Genomic DNA, 24747 nt, shown 5'->3' on the forward strand with positions numbered 1-24747 from the left:
CTGAAAGTTGTTGGTTCTTTTATCTTGTATAACAAAATCCAATGGATAGAATCTAAAGCCAAAGAAATTCAGGCTAGAGATAAGATACACATTTTTAACAGTGAGGGTAATTACAATCGGAAAAAACTTATCAGGGCGGGTGGCAGAGTCTCTATCACTTGAAATAATTAAATGGAGATTGGATGCCATTATAAGAGAGTTGGTTGATGCAGCAACCAGCTGGTGAAATTCCATGGTCTCCTGCGTAGGAGATCAGGCTAGAGGTTGTCTGTCTACATGGCAATCTGGAGGTATGACTACAGCTTGTGTGGATACTATCTTTAAATTAGATAGGTCAGGTGCTGCGAATGGTATGGCCAGAGCAGGCTGGAGGTCAGCCTGGTGTTAGTCACCTGAAGATTTAACAAGGCTCCCAGGCAGATTTTACAGCCTACAGTGAACCCCATGCAGCCAGTGGCTAAATTGTCAAGTTGAAAGCTTTCTCAGATGTGTCTGTACAAGGTGTAGTCACAGACCCTAGATACAGTACAGACCTTAACAGTCTATTCTGTCCTTACAGTCCATGACTATTCATTTTTTCATCAAAACCCCAATAAAAAGAGTAGTGTCAAAGGCTGTTAAAGCTGTAATGTTTGCCTCTGGATAAGACGACATCTTTTGCATACACGCACTACACCAATATGAAATGTTGGTGCTTAATGATGCATAAAAAGCACCTTTCCATAATACCTGTTATCCTAGGATCTCAATGCACTTCACAGATATAACCTCAGCTTCTCAGTACTGCAGCGATGTATGCAAGAATTCTTATTTTCTGCAACTGGAACAGAACTGCTGCCTTGGTGGAGGCCGTGTGTGCTAGAGAGCAGCCCTGAGAATTTTATGTAACGGCAACTACTATTGTAATGTGGGTGGGTACAACTTCTGCTGGCACAACTCAGAATTCTCCCTGGAATTTATATTATGTTGAGAGTTTTCTTCCAAATAAGTATGTTTCACACTGGAAATGGGTTAAAGGCAGCAATCCAGTTCCTGTTTCTTGCCCCCAAAACTTGGGGGAAAACAGATCTGCACCTAAATGTCTATATTGAGCTTGATTCAGTCCTGTGAAACTGTATGCCCCTGAGACCTGACAAGTCTAGTTTTAGCTCCTAGCTCACATAAGCTAGGAGCTAAAGCCTTTTCAGTGTAAGCCCATCATCACTTTAGAAATAACCTAACCCTAACCCTGCTTCAGACCTCACACCTGTTATTCCCTATTCCCACCACTCTTAAGTGAGATCAGAATTTAAACCCAAGGTCTTAATTCCTCCAGACTTAAAAGGCCAAGTGCATTTTTTTGGTTTATAAGGGCTGTGAACTAAACTAGAAGACATGTATTCTCTATTTAGCAGCTCAAACCAAATATTTATCCAAATGACAAAGCTTTATTCCCAGTGGCCAACTGGTCTTAATTCCTTTGGTATTCAGTATAACAACAGCCTTCAGAGTGACCTCTCTTTTTATTCCTGTGGATTTAATACGTAATTCTGCAGGAATTCCACCCCTGGATTTAGTGCCAGAGCAGAAAGGTTCCACAACATCCAAAAGCCAAGAATGTGATCCCAGGGCTCAACAGTCAACTCCTCTTGCTTGGGATTTGTTTGCTTTAAATGGTGCCATGTCAATATTGACACAAAATGCATTTTGTTGATATGGAGTTCATAACAGTGCATTGTCAATCCCAGAATCAGAGCAAGAGGCCTCCTGACCCCTTCCTTCTTGGAATTCAGGAATGGCAGTAGCACAAAGTAGAATTTGTTTTCAGCTGTATGAAATACATGCCAACCAATAATATCTTGGCATATTTACCTTATCATCATTTAATAAAAGTCCATCTCCCTTCATGTTACTTTATCTGGGAGGCAGGGTAGCAGGTGGCAGGAGACTGGTGGCTGAGATACTGGGGAAACCAGCATCACTTCCAAGTGTGTGTGATGCTCAGATGGCTCTATGAAAGAGGTGGGTGTGGGTGGCTATGTAAAACAGGAACTGATTTTGCTTGGGAAGAACCCTCTCTCCAAACAAGAGGTAGTGTCCACAGCAATTAAGGCATCAAGATGCTGAACAGAGCCTTTGGTATCAGAGACAAAAAGGGGTTTAAGCTGCAAAATCTTATTCAAATGCCCATATTCCTTCTTCCCATCTCAGCACTCTTGGTTCCAGGGTTTCATAGTTTCATAGTGCTTACGGTCAGAAGGGACTTAAGCAGATCATCAGGTCCAACCCCTGCCCCGCGCACAAATGAGTGCCAGGGTCATAACACCCCAGCCAAATATCTGTCCAGCCTCCTCTTGAAGACCCCCAAGGTAGGGGAGAGCACCACCTCCCTTGGGAGCCCATTCCAGAGCCTGGCAGCCCTAACTGTAAAGTAATGTCTCCTGATGTTCAGCCTGAACCTTCTCTCTAACAACTTGTGGCCGTTATTCCTAGTAACCCTGGGTGGTGCCCGGGGGAACAGAGCTGCACCCAATTCCGGCTGGTCCCCCCGGTGAGATTGTAAACGGCCACCAGATCCCCTCTCAGCCTTCTCTTGTGGAGGCTGAATAGATCCAGGCCCTTTAGCCTCTCTTCGTAGGGCCTGCCCTGCTGCCCCTTAACCCTGAGAGTGGCCCTCCTCTGGACCCTCTCAGTGCTAGCCACATCCCTCCTGAAGTGCAGCACCCAGAACTGGATAGTACTCCAATGGTGGCCTGACCAACGCTGCATAGAGGGGAAGGATCTCCTTCCTGGACCTCTTGTGATGCATCTGTAGATGCACAACAAGGTTCGGTTAGCTTTACTAACCACTTCCTCTCATTGGCGGCTCATGTTCATCCTGGAGTCAACAATGACTCCAAGATCCCTTTCTGCCACTGTTTTGACAAGAAGGGTGTTCCCCAGCCTATAGGTGTGTTGCTGGTTCCTTCTCCCTTGATGCAGCACCTTGCACTTGTCTGCGTTGTATTCCAATCCTATTCTCATCCACCCACCTCTGTAACCTGTCTAGATCTAGCTGGATTTTGTCCCTCCCCACCAGCGTGCCCACGTTGCCCCAAAACTTGGTTTCGTCAGCGAATTTGGACAGCGTGCTTTCCACACCCACATCCAAATCACTGATAAAGATGTTGAACTATAAAGGCCCCAGGCCCGAGCCCTGGGGGACTCCACTGCCCACATTCCTCCAGGTCAAAAATGACCTGCCCACCACCACTCTCTGAGTGTGACCATCTAGCCAATTTGCCACTCATCTGACTGTGTATGGTTAGACCCTTCTAAAAACTAGGGGATATTTTCTAAATTCTGATCAAGACTAAAGCATGTATTTCAAACGGCTTCAAAGTTCAGAGTTTTTTGGTTCCTTTCCTAAGAAGAAATAAATGTTGAAGTGGCCCTGTAGCTCAAGAGCAGATTTGACCAAATTCCCTTCTGGAACAAGAGCAAAAACCCAACCCTTTCATTCTTAGTAAAACACTATAAAACTCATGGGGTGACTAATAATGGAACTTGGCATGGGAGCTTTGCAATGGTGTGTGCCTTTTTTGTTATGATGGCTATTATGAATCATTTGTTCATAGTGGAAGGAAGCCAGCTAAGCAGTACTCAAATATCATGCATTCTGGTGAGCATCTTTGTTATGTGAGGTCAATGTCTCTGCTTTGGGAAAGGCCAGTGAGTGCCTTTCTCTTATAAGCGTTGGATGTTCTCCTTAAACAAGAGGAACACCTATGGAAGTTTAAAACTGAAGGTTTTCATATAAATTGGAAACATCATTGTCCATCATGTCAGTAGGAACATTGGCCCCACCTTGTGAAGTGTTGAACCTCTTCAACTCTGACTGCGATCCATGAGAGTAGTAGAGGCTCAGCACCTCACAAGAGCAGCTCAGTATGCTGCAGTGACAGGTACCCAAGAGCAATAACATCAGTGCTACTATTTCAGTGGATTTATCATGTAAATATGTACTTAACAGTCTGAGCTGGGGAGCACAGAGCAACTGCCTCTGCCATCAAGTTGGAGATGGTCAGCAACTTGTGGGAGGCACGCAGCATCTTGCCACACTGGCCTTCAGTGGACTTAAATAGGTGTTATAAAAACCCTTACATCACAGATTGCAACCTACAACCCGTAATGACTCAGAAGGAGACCTGACAAGTCTGCAGGGAAGCAGGAGGAAATGAGCTCCGCTTGCTGTCATCTGTGAATCCCATTCTTTGATGCCTCCCTCTCCCCATCCATAGTACAGGGTACCTGAGCACATGGGGGTGAGGAATCCATTGGGTACTAGGATGCCTAAAATCAGGCCTTGCGTGCTGAGTGTGTTGCAGTGCCCCAGTCTCTTTGTTGATTTCCCCATGCAACTTCCCCATATTTTTTGATTCTCAGCTTAGGATCTTTACCAAAGAGGCAAATAATGTGTGAACAGGGAAGAAAGCTTATCTCACAGATCTTCTAAACTTCCTCTCACAGATCTTTCAATATTTTCATTGGAAGCCATTTATCCACCTCTGGTGACTGAAGATCAGAAGTAGATTTGTTTACACTGCATTTGTTGCTTGTCTTATATTATCATTAAATCCATATAATAATAGAAATTCAATATGTGCTTTTGTATTTAAGGAGGCACTGCTATTTCCAACAGAAATCGCTGTGTATTGTGGTTTATAACTCTATTGCACATTTTTCCACTTTGCAATCAGCTTGGAGTTTTCTTTTTTTCTTTCTGGCTAACCACAGTCTGGGATAGACTTGAAAGCCTCATGAAGTGGCCACTGCCACAACTGAGCTGTCATGGTTTCCAGAGGGGTGCCCAGGCCAGGGAGTTAGATTTGGCAGCAGAATTGTAAAGATGGCTTTGGGTCTTAGAAACTGAATGTAACCTTCCTCATTTCTGACAGCTTGGTTTCCTCCTTGTTTGAAGCACTTTGCTATTCCTGTGAAAAATGAAGCATCTAAGGTGGTATCACATATTCAAGGTAACACTTACTGGGTGCATCTACACATGCACTTTAATGAGCAGTAACTGCCTATTTTACTGTACCTTATAGAATCACGTAAAAAAGTGTGATTATGCTAATACTCAGTAAAATAGGCTACTGAGCATTAAGCATCACTTATAAACCATGCACATTTGTTATTGTGCATTAAGGTAACCTAATGTGCATTTCTTTAGTACCTTACATTGGAGGTACAAAATTTAATATGCAGGAAAGAGCCTTAATGCACATGTAGATGTGCCCACTAACTGCAGTTAAACTCAAGCAGACTCATGTTCAAGCAGTTCAGCATGTGTTCAGTGTCCTTATAGTATTGCAAAATTGTTCCCTCTCAGGTGAAGGTTATTTCCTAACACATACTAATTTTAATAGGTCACTACATTCCAATGATTTGCAACTGTTGTGAGTGCATATGTAACAAGGTCCTAAATCCTTTTGGGTTTAAGTCAACCTCTAAGTATTAGAAATCAGGATGAGCTTTAATGTGAGAGCCAGATTGCCCTAGCAGGGTTTTTATGCCCCACTTTGAAGCATCAGATGTAGTATGATGCATATACTGCACTATACACACCTGATTATGGATCTGATCCAATATGGCCATTCCTGTGCTCCCAACCACAGATCATTAGACCAGTGGGGGTAACCTGTGCAGCACAGGCCTGTGCTATTATTCATGAGCATCAGGACCACTCCTGCACTGACAGCTGGACAGCTCTCACTGGCTGTAAATTTCTTAAAGCTAACAGCTCTCTTCTGAATCCCCCTGGCAGGATAGTCACAATGTTGATCCCCGTGACTAGTCGCACTCGAGTCAAGCGCAGCGGTATCAGTCCCTTGCATTTGGCGGCTGAGCGCAATAATGACTACATCTTGGAAGAGCTGGTTGAGGCCGGCTATGACGTGAACTTCACCCTTTCTCCTGAGAGATCCCGGCTCTATGAGGACCGGCGGAGCACCGTCCTCTACTTCGCTGTCATGAACAATAATATCTATGCCACAGAGCTGCTGCTGCAAGCTGGGGCCAACCCCAATGTTGACCTTCTCAACCCTCTGCTCATCTCCATTCGCCATGGCTGCCTGAAAACTATGAAGCTGCTCCTTGACCATGGAGCGAATATTGATGCATACATTTGTAGCCACCCCACCACCTTCCCTGCTACCATCATGTTTTCCATGAAGTACCTTCCTCTGCTAAAGTTTCTAATGGATCTGGGCTGCGATGCTAATTCCTGTTTTAAGTGTCAGTATGGAAATGGCCCACATCCCGTACTAGACTATAGAAGGGACAGATTTAATGAGCCTCGGGTGAGCAAACAGCCAAGCGTAGTACAGGTAAGTGCTGGCTAACTTAACTGTGATACATACAGAGCACCCATTACCCCTATCCAAACACCCCTATCCAGTGTACTTTTATCCTCCCTTTAATGATGGGGAGGATCTGCCTAGGGTCACACAGGAAGTCTGTGGAGGATCACAGGACTGAGGTCAGGCCTCACTAGTTCTAAGTTAACACTCTAACCACTAAATTACTCTCAGTATCAGCTCTTTTCCCCTTCTTCCTCTCTGCGTCTGAATGCTCATGAAAGAAACAAATTAGCTCTTGTAGTAGCTTCCCTTGTGCAGAAGAGAGCCATCTTAAACCCCTTTCAAGATTAGACTTTTCCAGGTAAAAAACTGAGCATTGAACTTCAGATATCCACTGTGTGTTCCAATGGACACATCCTATATATATACCTGTGATCTCATGTTCTAATTTTCATTTTGTAGGACAAAACAGTGGGTTCCTGAAATGGTCTCTGCCAGTGGTTTCAATGCCAGCCTACATCAGAATGAACCACATAGAAGTTTTTTGGGGATGGAGCATGGTCTTGTGCCAAATCTAAAGTTGCTTGTACATGCCAGGGGGGTTTAATTCAGTTTAGTTCTCCCTAAATTGAAATGGTGGGTTTTTCAAAACATTGCTTCAATTTAGGGAGAATTAAACCAAAGTAAAAGGAAGAATAAAACCAAAGTAACCCCTGTGGGCATGTACAAACGGCTGGGACCCCAATCCTTACCTGCCTCTTTGGCGGCAGGGGGAAGGGGTGAGTTGCTGGCAGGCCGAGTGGTCTCTGAGCTATTAGGGGGCCCCCCAAGTGGCATCCACTCACTGGCACCTGGCCCGGGCAGTCGCGGGGGGGGCGCCGCAAATGCGAAGAGTAGCATTGCTCCCCCTGGCAGCTGCAGAGGGAAGCACCAGGCCCCCACACAGCTCAGGTGGGCAGGCAGACAGGCAGGCTCCAGGGAGAAAAAAGAAAAAGATCAAGCTTGCCACTGTTTTTTTTTCTTCACTGGAACCTGCCTACTTGGGCTATCGCCATGTCCCACAGTCCCTGAGCTGCATGGGGCCCACCAAGCTCTGAGCACGTCAGTTTCCAGCACCCTGTGCACTGTTGCACTTCTTTAGGTAGCAAACTAAAACACTTCGGAGATGTTTTATCTTGCTACGTACCAAAATATTTTAAAGTGGAATACACTGCCAAGCTTGCAAACAGCAGCTCCACTAAAGCGATACCAAAAGGCATTTAAGTCACTTTACAGGCCAGTTTTGTGGCATGTACAAAGGCCCTAAGTTTTCAATTAAAATAATATTATGTTTCTAACCTTTCTAGAAGCTAGGGTAATCTAGGGGAAGTGCCTAAATGAAACATCGTGGTTTACTAAGCATTCTGGAAGGTGCAAGTCAGTCCTAGTGACATCATAATTAAGGGTTTTAAATAAGACCTGGAGATTTAAACACAGAGGCTGATATTTTCAAAGCTATCAAAGAACATTAGATATCCAATTTTTCTTCATTGTAATGGGAATTGTGTGGTATCCAAATGCCATAAGAAAGAAAACAATCTCAGATATATCTTCTATTATAATAAAATATGTATCTAAATGTTCTAGACTGCTTTGAAAAATCTCAGGCTGTATATTTTAATATACTTTTAATGACTAATTGCCAAAATGTTCAATAAATGGAAAGTGATTTTTTGGGCATGGGTAGAATAACAAATGTTATTCCATCTATGTGGTAACTATTATGTATTGGAGAATTGGGGAATATTTTATTGGCTAGCTTGGCTAGTAGTGTCTTATATGCTTCATAAAACCAAATCCTTGCCCTATTTTCACCTTGTATACAATATAAACTAACAGGACACAGCTATGAAAGTAAATTAAAATCTGATCTGTGCTGAAAGCAAAAGAAAAATAATGGAGGACCCGAGTCAACCTGAGCATAGAAAATATTTCCCTACTCCTAAGATCTAGGACATATTGTTTTAAATTTGCCTCTCAGCATTAGGGCACTTTCTAATAAAATATATTTTTTGTGGTTTAGCTTGATAATGTGGCATATTTTGAAATAAAACATAAGAGATTAGTTGAGCTTTTAATCTCTTAATTTGACTCCACAAAATCAGGGCACTGGTTATTTTCAGGAGATCAGATGTCCTGGAATGATTTATCCAAGACTTTTCGTAAATGTTCACAAACAAAAAGTGGTGATATATCTGAATCATTAGACTTTACATATAAAAGATAACTAGGTATGGGAAACAGAATTAAAAAAGCACACCAATGAAGACTATTATGGCTGATGCTAAAGCCAACTGTTTCATTTGAAAGTGCTTCACACTTCCACAAAAATAAAGAGGCAGATGAGATCAGTCTACACATATTTTATTTTATGTTTCCATTAAATCATCCAGTTTCCTATGGAAAGGGGAGACAGACAAATTATCACTTTTTCATCTCATTTTTCAAGAATTAAGTTAGTAATGTGAACATGAAGAGTAATTCATTCAGATGCCTCTAGAGAGCATTTATCACTTTGCTGACATTGAAGGCAAAGGACTCCTCATCCTTGGACTGTAGTTTCAGTCCCATAGCAGCTACATGTCCTGAAGTGCAACATTTTGTGATTTTCTTCTTCCTGAAAGACATTTTGGTTTACTTTTATTCTGGCACATGCAGGGTATGAATGCTGAGTTTTTTAATGACATATTGTGTGCACGGGTGGGGCTGACAAAGGGCAAAAGAATAAAAACATGAGAGGGGATCTGGTTGTTTATGGCCTTATGTCTAGTGTCTCATTTATCCCTCGTTGTGAGATGATGCTTTGGTAGTGCTGTATACATACCTTGCATTTTCTTTAGGCAGTTGTGAATAGTGACATCTGGAGCAAGGCAGTGAAGAATCAGGCCCAAGTATCCCAAACAGCACTGCCTGTAACCAAACAAGGCAGTAGAACAGTAGGCCTGTTTATAACACAAATCCCATTTATTTGGGAAACTCCCAGGGCTTGTTCATATGGGGATACCCAAGAAAGTTAGATGATTCAGCTACAGCAGTGAAGTTGACACACACAGGTTAAAGTACATGAAACCCCTGTGTGGACACTCATTCATGGGTGAAGTGGCCATAACTTGCTCCTTAAACTAAATCTCCTCAAATTAACTAAAGTCACTTTACTTCTGACTTAGACAATCTGAACAGGGGGGCTTATGTTCTGTAACTGGTGCAAAAATGTTCAATAAGCCTGGATGTGAATTTACCATACCCTAGCCAATCTCCATGTATCCCTATGTGGATGCTCTTAGTGCACACTGAAAGTGCTCATATGGGAAGTTCATTTGGAGTAGCTTGTGGGCATGTCTACACAAGACGCTACAGCACTGTAGCTATGTGTTATGGCACCACATCGTCTGTTGGCAAAAACCGTGACGCCGCCACTACATCACCGCAGCAACACACTTCCTCATTATAGCGCATTGCTACAGTAGCATAGTGACCAAAAATAACTGCATAGCCAGCACAGCGCAGTATGGGCTGTTACTGCACTGACTTTTAGTACTTTGAAAAGTAAATGACAGTGCAGTAAAAAGGGCACTGTACAGCCATGTGTAGACATGCCCAGTGAGCTGGAAATTCACACCCTTGCTTGCTGTGCACTATTGTTACCGTCAAGACAAGGCCTTAATTAATTCTCCTTAACTTGCCTGTGTTTCTGCATGGTCTCAGATAGTTTTGTCACTGCACAGCACAGTAGTAGAGACAGATAGAGCCCTACAATATTATGCACAGGATTAGATTTAGGTAGCTATACAAGTCAAGTCTTTTTAAATAGATACTTAAAGTCAGGATTGTAAGATGGTATTTTAGTAGAGCTGTGTGAAATTTCACCGACTGTTTTGTTTTGGCACTGTTTTGACTCATTTTGAGGTAGAAACAGCAAAATCAAAATGAAATAAAAGGCTTCAAAACAGCCTAAAAACAAAACGAGGCTAGTCGAAATGTTTTGAAAGTCGAAACGTTTCAACCATATCACTGGGGATGGGAAGTCAGCCCAGCTGGCTGACTTTCCATCCTCAGTGCTAGATCGGGCTGGGGAGTCAGCCCAACTGGGCTGACTTTCCATCCCCAGCGCTAGATCCGGCAGGGGACAGGGAGTCAGCCCAGCTGGGTGGACTTCCCATCCCCCAGCGCTAGGATCGGGCTTGGGAAAGGAAGTCAGCCCAGCTGGGCTGACTTCCCATCCCCAGCCCCACAATCAGGCTGGGGAAACTTTCCAGCTGGGCTGAGTTTCCCCAGCCCAATGTGGGGCTGGGGTTGGGAGCTTAGCCCAGCGGTCCTGAGTTCCTTTCCCCAGCCCGATGGGCGAAATGTCGAAATAGCATCAAAACAATCTCACTGTTTCGACAAAGCAAAACAGTGAGGCTGTTTCAACGCAAAGTGACATTCGATACAAAACACTGTTCCATCCAGACCTTGAAACTGAAGTGGGAACAGAACAGTGCCGTTTTGCACAGCCCTATATTTTAGCATCTAAATAAACAGCCCAATGTGCAAAGATTCCATTTTTGGCAACAGTTGCCCCACACATTCTCTGAACAGGTAGTCTACAGCAGGCTAGGAGCAACACAACCTTAGGCTGTATTGACTTCAAAGCAATTCTCAGGAGGTCCTAGGGACAGCTATAGTCATTCTCCCTATCTCTCTTAGCACCCAGCTTCTCATGGACTCTTGATAACAAAGAAGAACCTATGAGGCAGAGCAGGAAGGAGTATTATGCCTTGTGTAATACTCAGCACTCCTTCCATGTTTCACTCAGGAACCCACTATGATTTTGTCTCTTTCTTCTGCAGTGATAGAGGGAGTGTTTTAGACCTCAGTAGTAATAAGGGAAATTTGGCAGAAGTTTCTTCAGGGAAAATTGAAATGCCTGGCACAAAGGTATAACCAAAATGGTGGCCTTGGCTGTCTCATGTCTAGGCAGGATACAAAGAAGTAGCTGACACAGTTCCATATTCCATGGTTGAAATGAGTGGCAGATTTTGGAAGAAGCTCTCCTCTCTGACTGCATTTGCTTTGGCTTTTGTTTCAGTTTTGTGACATGGTGTCTGCTCCAGAGATGAATCGCTGGGCTGGGCCTATTATAGATGTTCTTCTAGATTATGTGGGCAATGTGCAGCTCTGTTCCAGGCTCAAGGAGCACATAGACAGCTACGAAGAGTGGGCTGTCATTAAAGAAAAAGCAGGTATGATGCTGGTGTGAATTATGTTACCCAGAACAGAATCTAAGCCAGGTAATCACACCACTGGGTGAGTGAATGACATAGAAAGCCTCAGCCTGCCAGAAGCCATCTCCATTCATAGGCAGAATACTCTATAATGTGTAACCTTGGGTAAAATCCTGTGAGGTTTACGTGCAATTTATAAAGAACCCTTTTTGTTTCATCCCTTTCATATTTGATGGGATTTTTCCATTAAACTTAAATAACGCTTTGGGTCAGTTGTTCAGACTGTGTAAAATCCCATGACACTGTTGATACAGCTAAGCTGATATACATCAACCAGGAATCTGATCCATTGAGGCTAATTATTCTGGTCTTCAATGGAGAAATACTGGATATTGGGCCCATACCCTGAGTTAGTCAGCATGAAGCAGTGAATAATCCTAGCTTTCCAGGCTGCCCTGTGAGCACAGAAGCCCTCCAATGCAGCAGTAAATTACTAATACTTTATCTGCCTAGAGCATCTTTAATCTCAGGGACCCAAGGGGCTTCACAGCTGTCAGGGCAATAAACCCTACAGCACCCTCCTGAGTAGGGTAAATACAGAGGCCTAACTACCAGGGTCTGCAACCTGGTGGCAATGGCAGCAGGGGCAGTGGCAGGGGCCAGGCTAGCTGGCAGCAGCAGTGCCTCTTGTTCCTGTGCCCCCTCCAAGTGGGTGCCTGGGACTAGTGTAATGGTCACCCCCTACCCTTGTGATGCTTCTGGGTAAATCTCATCCCTACTTGCAAAAGGGGAAATGCAGTACACTTAGGTACTCCCAGCAAGTCCCGGACAGATCCTGGGATAGGATGCCTTGACTTCTAATTTCCTGGCTCCTGAACTAGATCATGCCCCCGCAGTGCATGGATCAGAGAAGTTTCTGACACTCTCTCTCTTCAAGAAAAAAACACTCCTCTCAGCTTTCCTCTTGTTTATATTTTCATCTTCTCTTTTCTGTTCAGCAGTGTTCCCAGTAGAGCCAGCTTCAGTGTCTGTGGAGCTGGCAGATCCTTGTGGCTGGTATTTTACAATGCAGGGGATTATCTGGTGCTTTGCCACTGACTGGTTCACTAGCACACGGGTTCACCCTAGACTCTCTCCTTTTCTGCCAACACACTGACAAATCTCCCTCTTTCTTCTCTTCTTTCAAGGGGATTCTTTCAGCCCTTTTCAGAATCCCGGGGATCCCTGCCCCATTTCCCCACCCACCTTCGAGCCCTCATATTGTGCCTACTGTTAGTCTAGCCAAGGAGGCTTGGACATGGCTCCCAGTCCAGCCAAAGGGGTTGCCACAGAGCTATCTGAAGTATTTCCTCTCTTTCTCCTCATGCTGCCTCTCAGTTGCTGCCAGCTTGAGAACAAGGGACACAACCAAGTCATGAGCTCTGACCCCTGTCTGGCAGCATGATGCTTTAGCACACAAGAGCCAGCTGTGGCCACCTTTGCCCAGCAGGGCTGAAATGTCTGACTGGATGGGATAGAACTGATGTTACATCTCAAATTGAAGTGGAATATCCAGTAATGTGCAAGAGCCCCGGCCTCAGCACCACACCCAAGTACCCGAGCCAGATACTGAGCTGACATGCTGGGCTGAGGGAAAAGAGAGTTGCAATCCCACCCTCCTCTCAGGTAGCAGAGCAAATCCACACCTACATCTCCATCTGCAAGACTGTAGTAGTCCCCATGGCCCTGGAGTATCCTTTGTTTCACCCCCAGTAGCAGCTGGCAGGGACCTGCCCTGGAGCTAAGTGCTGTGACTGGTTTGTCTCTGCTGCTGAGGTAACTTCCACGGCCTGTGGTAATGGCTCAACATGCTGAGCACCACCCTGCCTTAATAACTTAGCTGATTTGCTACTATGCAGTTTAAAAGTGCTTGCGCTCACACTGAAGTCCTGTCTCTTTTCCAGAGCCACCAAGGCCTCTCACACACCTTTGCCGGATCCGAGTTCGAAGCTTGATTGGAAGAAACCGTATTAAACTTATTGACACTTTGCCTCTCCCAGACAGGCTGATTCGATACTTACAGTACGATTATTCCCAATGACCGCAGGCAAACCTGGCAATCAGCAGCCTTCTGGCCTGACACCCGGAGTCATGACAGAGGACAGTAGTATTCACGTAATGATGGTGAACAAAGTGCATGAGGGGCTGAGAAGGAATCTCTGTCACCTGACATACAGCATCGCCCAATAGCTAATCTACGAGCAGTGACATTCTGGAGAAAGAGAAAGGGGGAAGTGAGAGAGCGTGGCAAAAGTGGATCTGTCATCAGATTTTCCAAAAGAACGCATACTCTGCAATGCCACATCTTCACAGTGTGGGCTCTGAAGAAGGGGGATGAAAGCCAACACTGGGAAATGAGGAAAGCCAAATGCAGGTAACACTGGGAGGCTTGAAAAGAACATTGAGGTCTTGCAGAGGTTAGAGTCCTTCAGTCACTGTCAAAAATCAGCATATCTGGGAAGCTATGCACTGATTGGGGGCTTTTTTTGTATTTTTTTTGTTTTGTTTTGCTTTTTGTTGCATTATATTGGACAGTTTGCTGGTTGCTGATCACCTGATACCACATTTTCATTTTGAGGTTTTTTTGGGGGGAGGCTTTCTTCATGAATAGTTGACTTGATTTCTGAGCACTTGAAACTCAGAACCTTTTTTCCTCAACAAAATATTTTGTAAATATTGGGGTAAATCCCTAAGTCGTGCCTCAGGCTAAACTCCCATTAAATTCAATGGAAGTTCCCTTTAAGTAAGATCTAAGGACAGAAAGATTTATCCCTGAGCAAATACTTTGTTTGTAATATAGTAAATATGCACGTGAAGTGGACAGTGTTCAAGATAAATGGTTTCCTGGACTGGGGATCCTGAAGCAATCCTAAACTCACATAAGCTGGTGTAAATCAGAAGTAACTGTTTTAATGTCAGTGGATTTACTTTAGCATGAGAGCAGAATCAGGCCTTGAATTTTTTCTAGAAAATGCCAGTGGAGCAAAAGCCCTAAACTGCTGTTACTGAGAGAAGAGAACAATTATTTCAGTGTTACTAAACACAAAAACAAAGACTTTCAAAAACAGGCACCCAACTAGATACTTCTAAATCCTTATTAATGATAAGAATGATGGATCTGTATTAATGATAAAATGTCTATATGTAGTGCGGGGTTGTGACACAGTGGGCGTGTTTATACATGCATTTATACTAGCATAAATTTACTGCGCAGTAAGCGGGAATAAGCCAGCGTCTACATGTGTATGCATTAAAGTGCATTAACGCTATGTGTGGTCTGACTTGGGACTAAAGTTAGTCCTAAGTCAGTCCACACTCAGAGTATTACTGTACCTTAAAGCATCTACATGTGCGTGACTGCACAGGAAGTAATCAGGTGTAGAATTGATACCTGCGTGATGCAAATTTACACTCAAGTCAGTGTAAATTGCCATATTTACTGCACAGTATGGGCATGCATGTGTAGACATGCCCAGTGAATCATTGCTTATGGCATAAGTCATTCCACTCAAATCAGTGAGGCCACTTCTTGGAGTAAGATGCTACTCAAGTGGAACAAATGTATCTTTGATTCTTTGGCCTAAATTACAAGAGAGCTGAATATCTCACAGCTCCCAGTGACATCAGTAGAAGTTGCTATTTCAGCCCCTTTGAAAATCAGATCATTTATTTTGGCACCTACATAAGGATATAAGAGCCTAACTGTCTCTGCAGATCTTGGCCTAGAAACACATTGGTCTTGTCCCTCTGACTAAAAATACAACAGGAGATTTGGGTTACAGGCTGACTTGGGGACAAACCAGAGATTTTTCTGCAAGCACATATGATAGTTATGCTTCTATTTGTTGAGTTGGGTACCATATCCTGAACTGAGCAGGGTAAAATCTAAATAGGGTAAATGCTTCTTCCTCTCAAACAGATCTCCACTGCAGCAAGTCCTCTTTGTGTAGTGTTTTAAATCCTAACACAGAAGTCGGACACTTATGGTCCAGAAACTGGGTCCAACCCATGGAGCCATTTGATCCAGCTCACAAACATGTGGAGCTTTGGCAACAGTAGCGGTGGGTGCATTTCCTGGGCTGCCCTGGGGAAAACCAGCAGTGTCAGGCACTTTCCCTGTGCTGCTGTGGGGAAAAGAGGCAGTGGCATCCGAGTCCTAGTGGCTTCCCCTCTGCCTCTGACCCAAACTGGGTCATTTTGCTCTGCAGCCTAAAAAGGTTGCTGACGACTGCCCTAAGATACGGCTAAAAGTACCTTCCCCCATTACATCTGCCTTTCCACAAGATTTTAGAACCTGATTTCACCTCCAGAAGGTTAGAGATTAAATCTCTTCCAGTATTTGTGGCATGGGCTGTAAACAAAAGCAGCAGTCATTTTAGCTAAGTATATACTCGTGTGTGACTGTCCCCGTCCAAAATAGACAGTTGAGAAACCAGTGTGGTTCCAGTTCAGACTGAGCTGAGATCTTGCCAAGCTTTGCCAAGACGGGTGAAGCCCTGGCCCGGGATGAGATCCCTCAGCTGGTAAACACAGGTGTAAATCCATCCACTGACTTCAGTGACACTAGCTTACCCTCCTGCGTGCCTCTCCCATCTTGTCGAATGACAAAGCGGATGTTGTATCAGGATTGAAAGTACTGAAGAAGTTTTCTCATGAAAGACCCTACATATTATCCCCACCTCTAGCCACGCTTGGCCCTCTTGCTGCCTCAAGACTGCATAGTGTCCATGGGCCTGATTCTGTGGGATGCTGAGCAGTTTAGTCAAGCCCAGAGGGCAAGCTTCCAGAACAAGGTTCCAGGACACAGATCCTCACCTGTGTAACCGGACACAGTCCAGTTACTACAGAGGCTTGCAGGCATTCCCCACAGCTAGGAACTGTCCCCTGGGGAATGCAGGATTGAAAGTAGTTTGCTCAATTGAAAGGCCTGACTAAGCAGCTCAGCAGTCTGCATGGTTAAGATACGCTGATTTCTGCTACCAAGAGCACAAAGGAGTGATGTGGCAGCACCTCTGGATACCTCTGCCTCCCCCATCCAAATGATCAGTCATGCATTCACTTCTGGGTTACAGCCTTCATCATGACTCTGGCAGGAGTCTTATGTTTGAACCTCAGGGTTCAAAGTAAGTGGTTGTTACTACTCTGCCACCAAACTCCAGTCAGGTAAATAGGCCACTAAAAATCTCTCATCATCTCTAGGCACTAATCACAAGAGCTCAAATCTGCAGAGATTTTTTTTCATAATTCTTACACCAATTAAAAGATACCCCATTATTACTATTAACAGTGAGCCACCATTTGCTAAGAAACAAACAAAGAAGAGATTCAGATGTACACCCACCTCCCCCTACCAAATGAGTAGCCCAGCATGTGTTCCATAGACATTAGTGCTTTCCTGAAAGACATCCCAGTTTTGGTCATAGATTTATTTTGGAATATTTAAAATGAATATAAATGAACAAACATAGGGCTTGTTTGTGCTGCCTTTATTACACTGGTGAGTGCTTATTTCACTGCAGAGCTCGCCCCCATAAAGAGGTGCTCAGCTATTTGTAACAGGATTGAACAGTCCAGTTCTTACAGTCCTAATAGTACTGTGTGAACTAAATAGTTTTTTGATATGTTAAAAATTGCCTGTCTAACTGCTGTAACCTCCCCTTGAAATGAGTTGGGCAGCTATAACCTGGTTTTTGCTCCCTGCTATAAATCAGGATTAATTACCCAGTGTAACAGAGTAGAATCAGTCTGGGATGTACATAGATACTGATATTTTTTGGTAGAAACAGTTGACCTAAACCTCTGTTGGACATAAAATCAGATAATTTCAGACCACCTGGCTGATGAAATGATTTGAAGTCATAAATGATGTGTATATACTGTAAGTGTGGGGTTTCATAAGTAATTCATGGTGAGAAACCTTTACATAGGCAAAATAATCATGAGTGGCATTTTTTTTATTTAAAAAATTTGAAACTATATATGGATTGACCGAAAATCCAGTTTTGTTTCTTTTTTCTTAGCCAAAAGGCATCAGTCCTTGATTGGATTCCTATAGAACTGATTATTCTTTCACATTTGTATGAGTCAGGAATCACTACATTTAAATCAATAGTGCTACAAGGTGTAAATATAATGTAACTACAAGAAGTATCAAGTCCATACTACGCACATAGTCTGAGTACAAATCCAGCCATTTGAAGATTTGACCTGGCAATTGCATTGTTACTTTATCCTTTTTGTCTGACCATTTCTTCCAGCCTTTACACTGTTGATTTATTAGGGTATTATTTGCACTAAAACAGGGCGGGCTACCTCTTATACACTGAGATTAGACACAGTGAGTTCATCAGTGAAATGGAATTGGTACAAATTCTGTTCTCACCTATAAAAGTTAATACATCTGTACAGAAGTTACTGTGAAACTGAACAAAACTACCAGGCTGTTGTAACAAGTGGAGCTGTTCCAATGTACAGTAACATGGTAAATTTTAGTGATCCAGTAATGATGGCTGTTTGTCAGCTGTTCTAGGAATAGTATATGACCAGATTACTGTACTTACTGAAACATGTGCAATTCATTTTATATTCTTGTGCACTTTTTTTGTTGATTTTTTTGTATGAAAGGTTTTCATTTTTTCATTATTTATAAAAGCTATTGTGGTTTTGACGTTTAAAATTTGCATTACACTTTAGTAAATAGTAGCTTTTAGATGTTGTTTTTCATCATTTAAACAAAATAGAAATAAACTAACAGATTACCAACTTCTTGTGAACTATAGCATTTGAGAAACTAGACAAAAGTAAGATGAAGCCTATTTCAGCCAATCCAGTCAGTAACAACTAATCTGAAGTAGAAAGAGAAGAGGAGAGGAGCACAGATGCTGCTTTTCTTCAAATTTTTGGGAAGAGCTCATGTAAATCTTGTCATTTATTTCAACTCTGTTTAATAATGCCATTGTGCTCATTTGGGTTCTCATCACTGTCACTCTCAGAAGGCATCAGAAATCCATGAAGGGTCAAAATCTTGAAAATAGACCTGAGCAGGGGATGGACAATTCATTGTACTAAGGATTTCAAGATTTCAAAATACGGCTTCCGTCAGAATCCAGGAAGGAAACATTGAAAGGGAGATGAGAAGGGGGTGGGGGAGATTGAAATGTTTTGTTTCAATCTCTGATTTTGATTTTTTCTTTAACATTATATTATTTATATGATACTTGATTATATCATATACAACAATGTAACATTTTCAAAAGTCAAAATGGGAAGTTGTTTGAAAAGGAAAAACAGAAAAAAACATTCTGAAAATGTTTAAATGGCTTATTTCAGCATGGTTAGGACTCATTCCTGATTTTCTTCAGAAATAAATTACTGCAAAATTGAGCCAATTTCATGGAGTGTTTTGATTTTGACAGAATCACATATTTTATCAGAATATAGGGGTCCATCAAATTTTCTGACCAACTTGTCCTGGAATTCTTATTTTCACGAATAATCTCTCTAACTGCAACCATTTTCAACAAACCACATTCTGATCAGTCATCCAGAAGAAAGCCAGAGTATCTCTAATAAAACTACTCTGGACTCGTACAACAGTGACTGAATTCACCCTCTAGCCCATTAGCTTCATCTGGACTGTAAGGATGAATAAAGCTTACCCATGTGGAGAACTGTTTTAGGAAGCCCCTTTCTTAAAGTTCTGCAGATTGATGCTTTTGGGCCCATTTCTCCTCCCACCAAAATAAGCAGGAGCTTTGCTTTTACCTATAGTGGGTGCAGAATCAGAAATACTCTCTCTTCATGCCCTCCTTTCAGAAGGACAAGGAGGTGATACTGAAAGTAAAGGAGTGAATGCCAGTCTCCTGGACCCTTGGGCATGAACCCACAGTGCTGCACATTGTGTCATCACTTACAGTTACACAAAGTTGGCACAAAATTCTTCCAAATCAGAATTCCTAGCTCACTCCTGTGACATGTTATGCCTGTTTTGGACAGGTGCTGGCTGAGTCACTGGACAAGAGGGAAGGCAATGAGGAATCTACCCTGGTGTACCTTTTGTTTCGGACTACAAGAATCACCCACCATAGCCTCCTACATGAGCTACTATTTGTGGGATTGCTGAGATGCCTGGGGAAAAAAATCAATTGGCCTGGGAATTTTTTGCAGATATATTTCCAAATGAAAAGTTGCAGGCTGCCTTTAAGGTCTGATCTTCAGCTGGTATGAATGGACTTCCAAGTCCAGTGACCCAAGTCAAGGAAATGAGGTTATTCCAAAGGTTGTTTAGCTGATAGCTTTCTTTCAGCGTGGGTGTAAGTCAGAAGTAAGTTCACTGAAGTCATTGAAGTTACATAAACATGAGGCAGAGACTCAGGAAAGAACCTGAGCTATGTATCATTGAACTCATAGAAAGGTTTCAATTCAGTCGTCTTGGTCTCATTTAATTCAGTAAAAGCAGGCCCCAAAGAATCCAGTAGTGTAATTCTATTGACCTCAGTGATAAAGTCCACTGTAAAAGAACAGAGACTTAACCCATAATATTTAACTTTTCAGATCTCATGTCCTATTTGCTTAGCACTATTTAGAAGCTTTAGAGAAGTTTAACAAAACCCTTTGTTAGCCTTTCTGAACTGACTTCATTATAAATGATCAACTTCTCTGGTGTGTAACTTGCACATCATTTGCAAATACTTGCAGCTTTTCATTTCACAGTCAGGCAGAGTAGAAAATTCTCCCTGCAAAGCTCATGTGCCATTAATACCACTGCAGTCTCTCTTATCTGCTTTCTCTTATATGACGTGTTTACACCTACACATTCAAATCTATGATTTCCAGTGTATTTCCTTAGAACGTACAGAGTTATTCTGCTTTTATTCACACATGCTTTACCAGTGTTAATTCTATAGTTCTTCATGGAGGTACTGCTAATTTAACCACACTGCCAGTGAGAAGAGAATTTCGCTTTCATTTCTAGCTACTGACATATTAAACCTGAATCTACACAGCAGAATCAAAACAATCAATCATCAGTCTGAACATATTGGAGATGTGGAGACTGAAATAAAATTACCTGCTTTATTTTTTTTAATTCTCTTAATATTTACAGGTGAGAAGAGCTGAAATCAATTTACAAACTTGTCTTCTGTGTTAAATATTGTCCTTTCAGTCTTTCACACGCAAAACAAAGTTACCTGAATATTTTGATTTCCCTAGAATGACTTTAAAATACAAGAGATTCTTTTATGGTTTTAATCATTTCATCTCAGTGTTGCTAATATGAAGGGCATCCCTGGAAAGACATTCCCACACGTAGGATCTCTCTGAAGCATTACAAGTGAAGATTCCCAATGGTTCTTAGCCCAAGGCTCAAGCAATTATCTTAAACATAAGAGGTCTAATTCTCCCCACATCTAGCTCCACAGGCTTCAATAAGGGCTATTCCTTATTTGCCCCCAATGTAGTGAGAGGAGAATCAGGCCAAATGCATTAAAAATTGGTATTTATATTATCCAGTCTGTGCATTTCAGGCAAAAGAACCAGCAGCGTTTTAGCTGCTTGTTTTATAGATAGAAAACATCCTTTGCTCCAGTGGGACTAGCTGATAGGCCACAGTATGAAGTTACATTTCCATTTCAACTTAAAGAGCTACTGTACACAGTACAACCCTCCTCCCTTCCCTTAGGCTAAAGATATCCAAAGACATTGAAAATAGGAGGTGGTACTGCTGGCTTGGTAGGGATGGGTTTCAAAACCACCGGTCTAAATAGTTTCTGCCCTGTGGCATCTGTCTCTTTGCAGAAGTGTTGGATTTCCCCTTGGGGTGCTGTGTTTTTCCTCCACAGCCCCAAGCCTGGGAAGGGCGACTGAGGTAGGGCTCCTGGGGTTTGGTAAACAGGTTGTCCATGGTACTGAAATGGACAGCAACTCCAGGCGTTCATCCGGCCAGACAGGGATGTCCCAGGCACTTTGATAGGCTCTTTTTCCCCGCTAGGTTGGACAGGCACTGGGGGGCTCTCTGGCCCTGTGGCATCTGGGCTCTTTTTGCTTTTCTTCCCCTCATAAGAAGGAAGGTCCCTGGACTTTGGGAGCCCATCAAGTCCTGCAGGAAAGCTCCCAACCAGCAGACTCTGAGTGGGTCTGGGCTCTTCCCAGAAGGAAGCTGGTAGCTGTCTTTTCCTCATGGGCACCTGATCTGGCCTGGCAGACTCTGGACTTTGCTCCTGCAACCCTTGCTCTCCACTGAGGTTCTCCTCCACCTCTGCTCCCCTCAGTGCCTTTTCACTGGTAGCTCTACAGGGATTAGGATCCACGGCATCTGGGTGGGAGCTATGATTTCTGTCCTCCACTCCTCTTTTCATGTTGGATTCCATGGATTTGCTGGGGTGACTTCTTGGGATCCTGGAATATTTTTGAGAAAACCGCTTGAGCTGCTTCTGTAAATATTTTCTGTGGTCAACAGAGCGGCGGCAGGGAGCTGACTTGTCCAGAGCTGCTTTGATGTCGCTGGAGGCCAGGTTCACAAAATTCAGTAACATCTTCACTTCACTGTCTGATGCCATTTCACAGAGCGATCCTCATGGAGGTGTCCATTAAAATGTTATACTTCCTCTCCTGAAGCCTGGGCAAGCCTGTGAAAGGAGGACAGATGTATTTATGGCTTTGAATCCAAACACCATCCTGAAGCTGTAAAATAAAAAGTATCAAGTGGGTGCCGGGGAAGGAGTGGGGAGAAAACCAAATCAAACTCCTCAGCTAAACAACAAGTTGTCAGTTTGCCTGTGAGCCAGATGAATGTGCAACATTTTTAGCCCATTCACAACACAGCTGCAGAATCACTGTACCCGCGTGCGCGCGCGTGCACACACACACACCTCCCCCCACAAATGCATGGAATGGCTTGTTACTGCTGGAGAACCCCATGGTTAATCTTGTTACACAGGTAATGTTTAAATCCTAAGCAGAACCCTCTGCAGCACTGGCATGTCACTGTAACCAAATACACACACACGCACACGCGCGCGCACACACACACAGAGTAGATTGTTTCACAAATATTGATTGTTACTGTATCATGGCTGAGAAAAACCTAGTTCCCCTGCTAATCTTGTTATACAGGTTATACACTACCAACCTTTAGAGAAGGAACCGGAGTCTGTGAGTGTTTAGAAGCAGTTTAGCAGCACTTGAGTAAGCTGAATGAATATCAACTCCTTCTAGTTAGAGGGCTTTCTCAGACCAATCAGAAGCCACTTTGCCAAATACAAAGCATCCCAATCAGGCATTAGACTCCCCGTTCTCACATTCTTTGCCATCACAAATTGTTGTCATGGGAACAGCCACAGAAAGACAGCTAATAATACAATCATTTCCCTGCAATTTTTACCATTCTCCCCTCTCCCCTCCACCCCTAGTAGGGCCTTTTTTTTTTTGACACAGTCCAACATGAAATGCTGATGATGAGTTAAGAAAGTTTAGACACCCTTTTCTCTGAACGATCCCAAAGCTGTCTGGAGGCTGGCACTAACCATGCTTCAATGACACAGGACAATGCTAGCTGGGGAGACCAGGCTAGCCTACTTTTAACTGTTCTTGATCAGGGCTCTTTTTTTTTAAAGGGAGGATGATGTCAGAAAAAGGTAGGAAAGGAACAAATCTCTAAAGAGATGTGCAGATATCCATGGAAAGGGAGCTTGAGCGCTCAAGAATCTTGTCTTTATGTTTGCCCCCTCAATTGAGCCACACAAAAGCTGAATTACCCATTCAAACCGCCTGGACAAAAGGATGGAGTTGGATAGTACTCTTGCATCTGTAGTCAAACAGTTAGAGACTTAAATCGAGTCGTCATGATGGAGAAAGAGTTAGACAAAGCCCATAGAATTGCCATCAGCAAACATTTTCCTGTGTCATATTAGTGGGTCTCCATGACTCCCCCTGGCCCAGGGACAATAGCACAAGTTTGCACACTCGACTACTGTCACCCTGCCAACGCTGGCAAAGAGCAGAAACAGGACAATCCTTTAAGGGGAAAGCATGCCCACTGCAGGGAAGGTAAGAAGAGAGGGAAGAAAAGCGTGTGAAATGCTAATTGAGCTGCTTCCTTTACTGATCCAGAGTTATGTGAGTCCTCCTCCTTCATGCAGGGATGTCCTAAGGGGTGGCAATAACTTAATAGTACAGTAAAACCAGGAATCTCACAACGCACATTCCCTCCTCTGAGATCTGTGAGAATAAGAGAGCAAAAATCTGTGGCCTGATGAATCTCAAAAATGCCAGCCACTTGGAAATCCAGGCAGCTTGTACTGAAGGGCAAACGCCTATCACTTCATCTCAGGTTTGGGCAGCCATGGCTGAACTGCAGTTTTCAGTGGTAAGACTAATAAAGATAGCAGGGCCTTTGAGATGCTTTGAGGGCTAAATATTTAGAAAAAGCTCCAAATATTAAACATGGATCCAAATACCTCCACACTTTGGGGGCATCTGACATGCAACCCAAATTCAGATCCAAATTTTGTAAATAAAATCTATCTTTATAAGTTACCAGTCTAAGATTTGCATTTAATGTCCTGTCGGCATCCACCTTTTACAGCGTGAACTTCCTTTGAATATGGTCATTTCCTTTAGAGGAAGGTGAAACTCCTGACCATGCCATTTAGAGCTTCCTTGTGACATGCACTTATGCAACTTCTTGTTTGGGGTCAGATCATGAAATCCTTATTCACTCTTTGCCACAGGGTATGAGGGATCTGAATTTGAACATATACATTCTATCAAAGATTGGATATAATATGCAATGCACCCTTTCTGGTGGCCTAGTCTGCCCAAAAGGGGCTACAGACCTGCCAGAAGAGAATTCCCATAGCTGCCAAAATCACCCTGCTCCTGGCTCCTGGTGAAGGAGGTAAGGCCAAAAGTAAGAAGCGTGGCTAATACACTCCTGCCCTCAGCACTTGCCAGCTACCAGAATGGCTTCTGTGGGTGCTCCAAGTTATGCTGAGTCTGGGTGACACCACACATGGGCCCTTTATACCTCATCCCCAGGACTGCATCCTGTAGCTGAGATTCTGGGCCTTTTATTTCTGTGTCCCTGGACTGAAAGAATGTGGCCGTTCTTGAAGAGGTAATGCAAGGTTTTGGAGAAAAGGTCC

At 43.3% G+C, this 24747-nt stretch overlaps 2 protein-coding genes across 4 annotated transcripts in view; one reads left to right on the plus strand and one right to left on the minus strand.

Moving 5' to 3' along the window:
* Positions 1 to 18990, plus strand: part of ASB2 (ankyrin repeat and SOCS box containing 2) — a 56136-nt gene extending 37146 nt beyond the window's left edge. For 2 of the 3 annotated variants that reach the window (XM_025206288.1, XM_006025502.2), the window contains 3 exons: positions 5786 to 6347; positions 11428 to 11581; positions 13507 to 18990. In XM_025206288.1, the coding sequence (XP_025062073.1) occupies positions 5786 to 6347; positions 11428 to 11581; positions 13507 to 13643 (853 nt within the window). In that variant the 3' untranslated portion in view covers positions 13644 to 18990. The remainder of the gene's footprint in view (positions 1 to 5785; positions 6348 to 11427; positions 11582 to 13506) is intronic. The other variant, XM_025206290.1, reaches the window with a different exon arrangement.
* Positions 18991 to 19121: 131 nt separating this feature from the next.
* FAM181A (family with sequence similarity 181 member A) lies at positions 19122 to 24095 on the minus strand. Its single transcript, XM_025206304.1, has one exon. It carries the CDS (start codon positions 22159 to 22161, stop codon positions 21286 to 21288), a length of 876 nt encoding a protein of 291 aa, XP_025062089.1. The 5' UTR covers positions 22162 to 24095; the 3' UTR covers positions 19122 to 21285.
* Between the last annotated feature and the right edge of the window lie 652 nt (positions 24096 to 24747).

The sequence above is a fragment of the Alligator sinensis genome, unplaced genomic scaffold (assembly GCF_000455745.1).
Source record: "Alligator sinensis unplaced genomic scaffold, ASM45574v1 scaffold47_2, whole genome shotgun sequence".
Taxonomy (NCBI): domain Eukaryota; kingdom Metazoa; phylum Chordata; order Crocodylia; family Alligatoridae; genus Alligator; species Alligator sinensis.

What these genes read in the sequence shown, in the direction of transcription:
- FAM181A (XM_025206304.1), bottom strand. Translation starts at nt 22,161, where the DNA reads ATGGCATCAGACAGTGAAGTGAAGATGTTACTGAATTTTGTGAACCTG.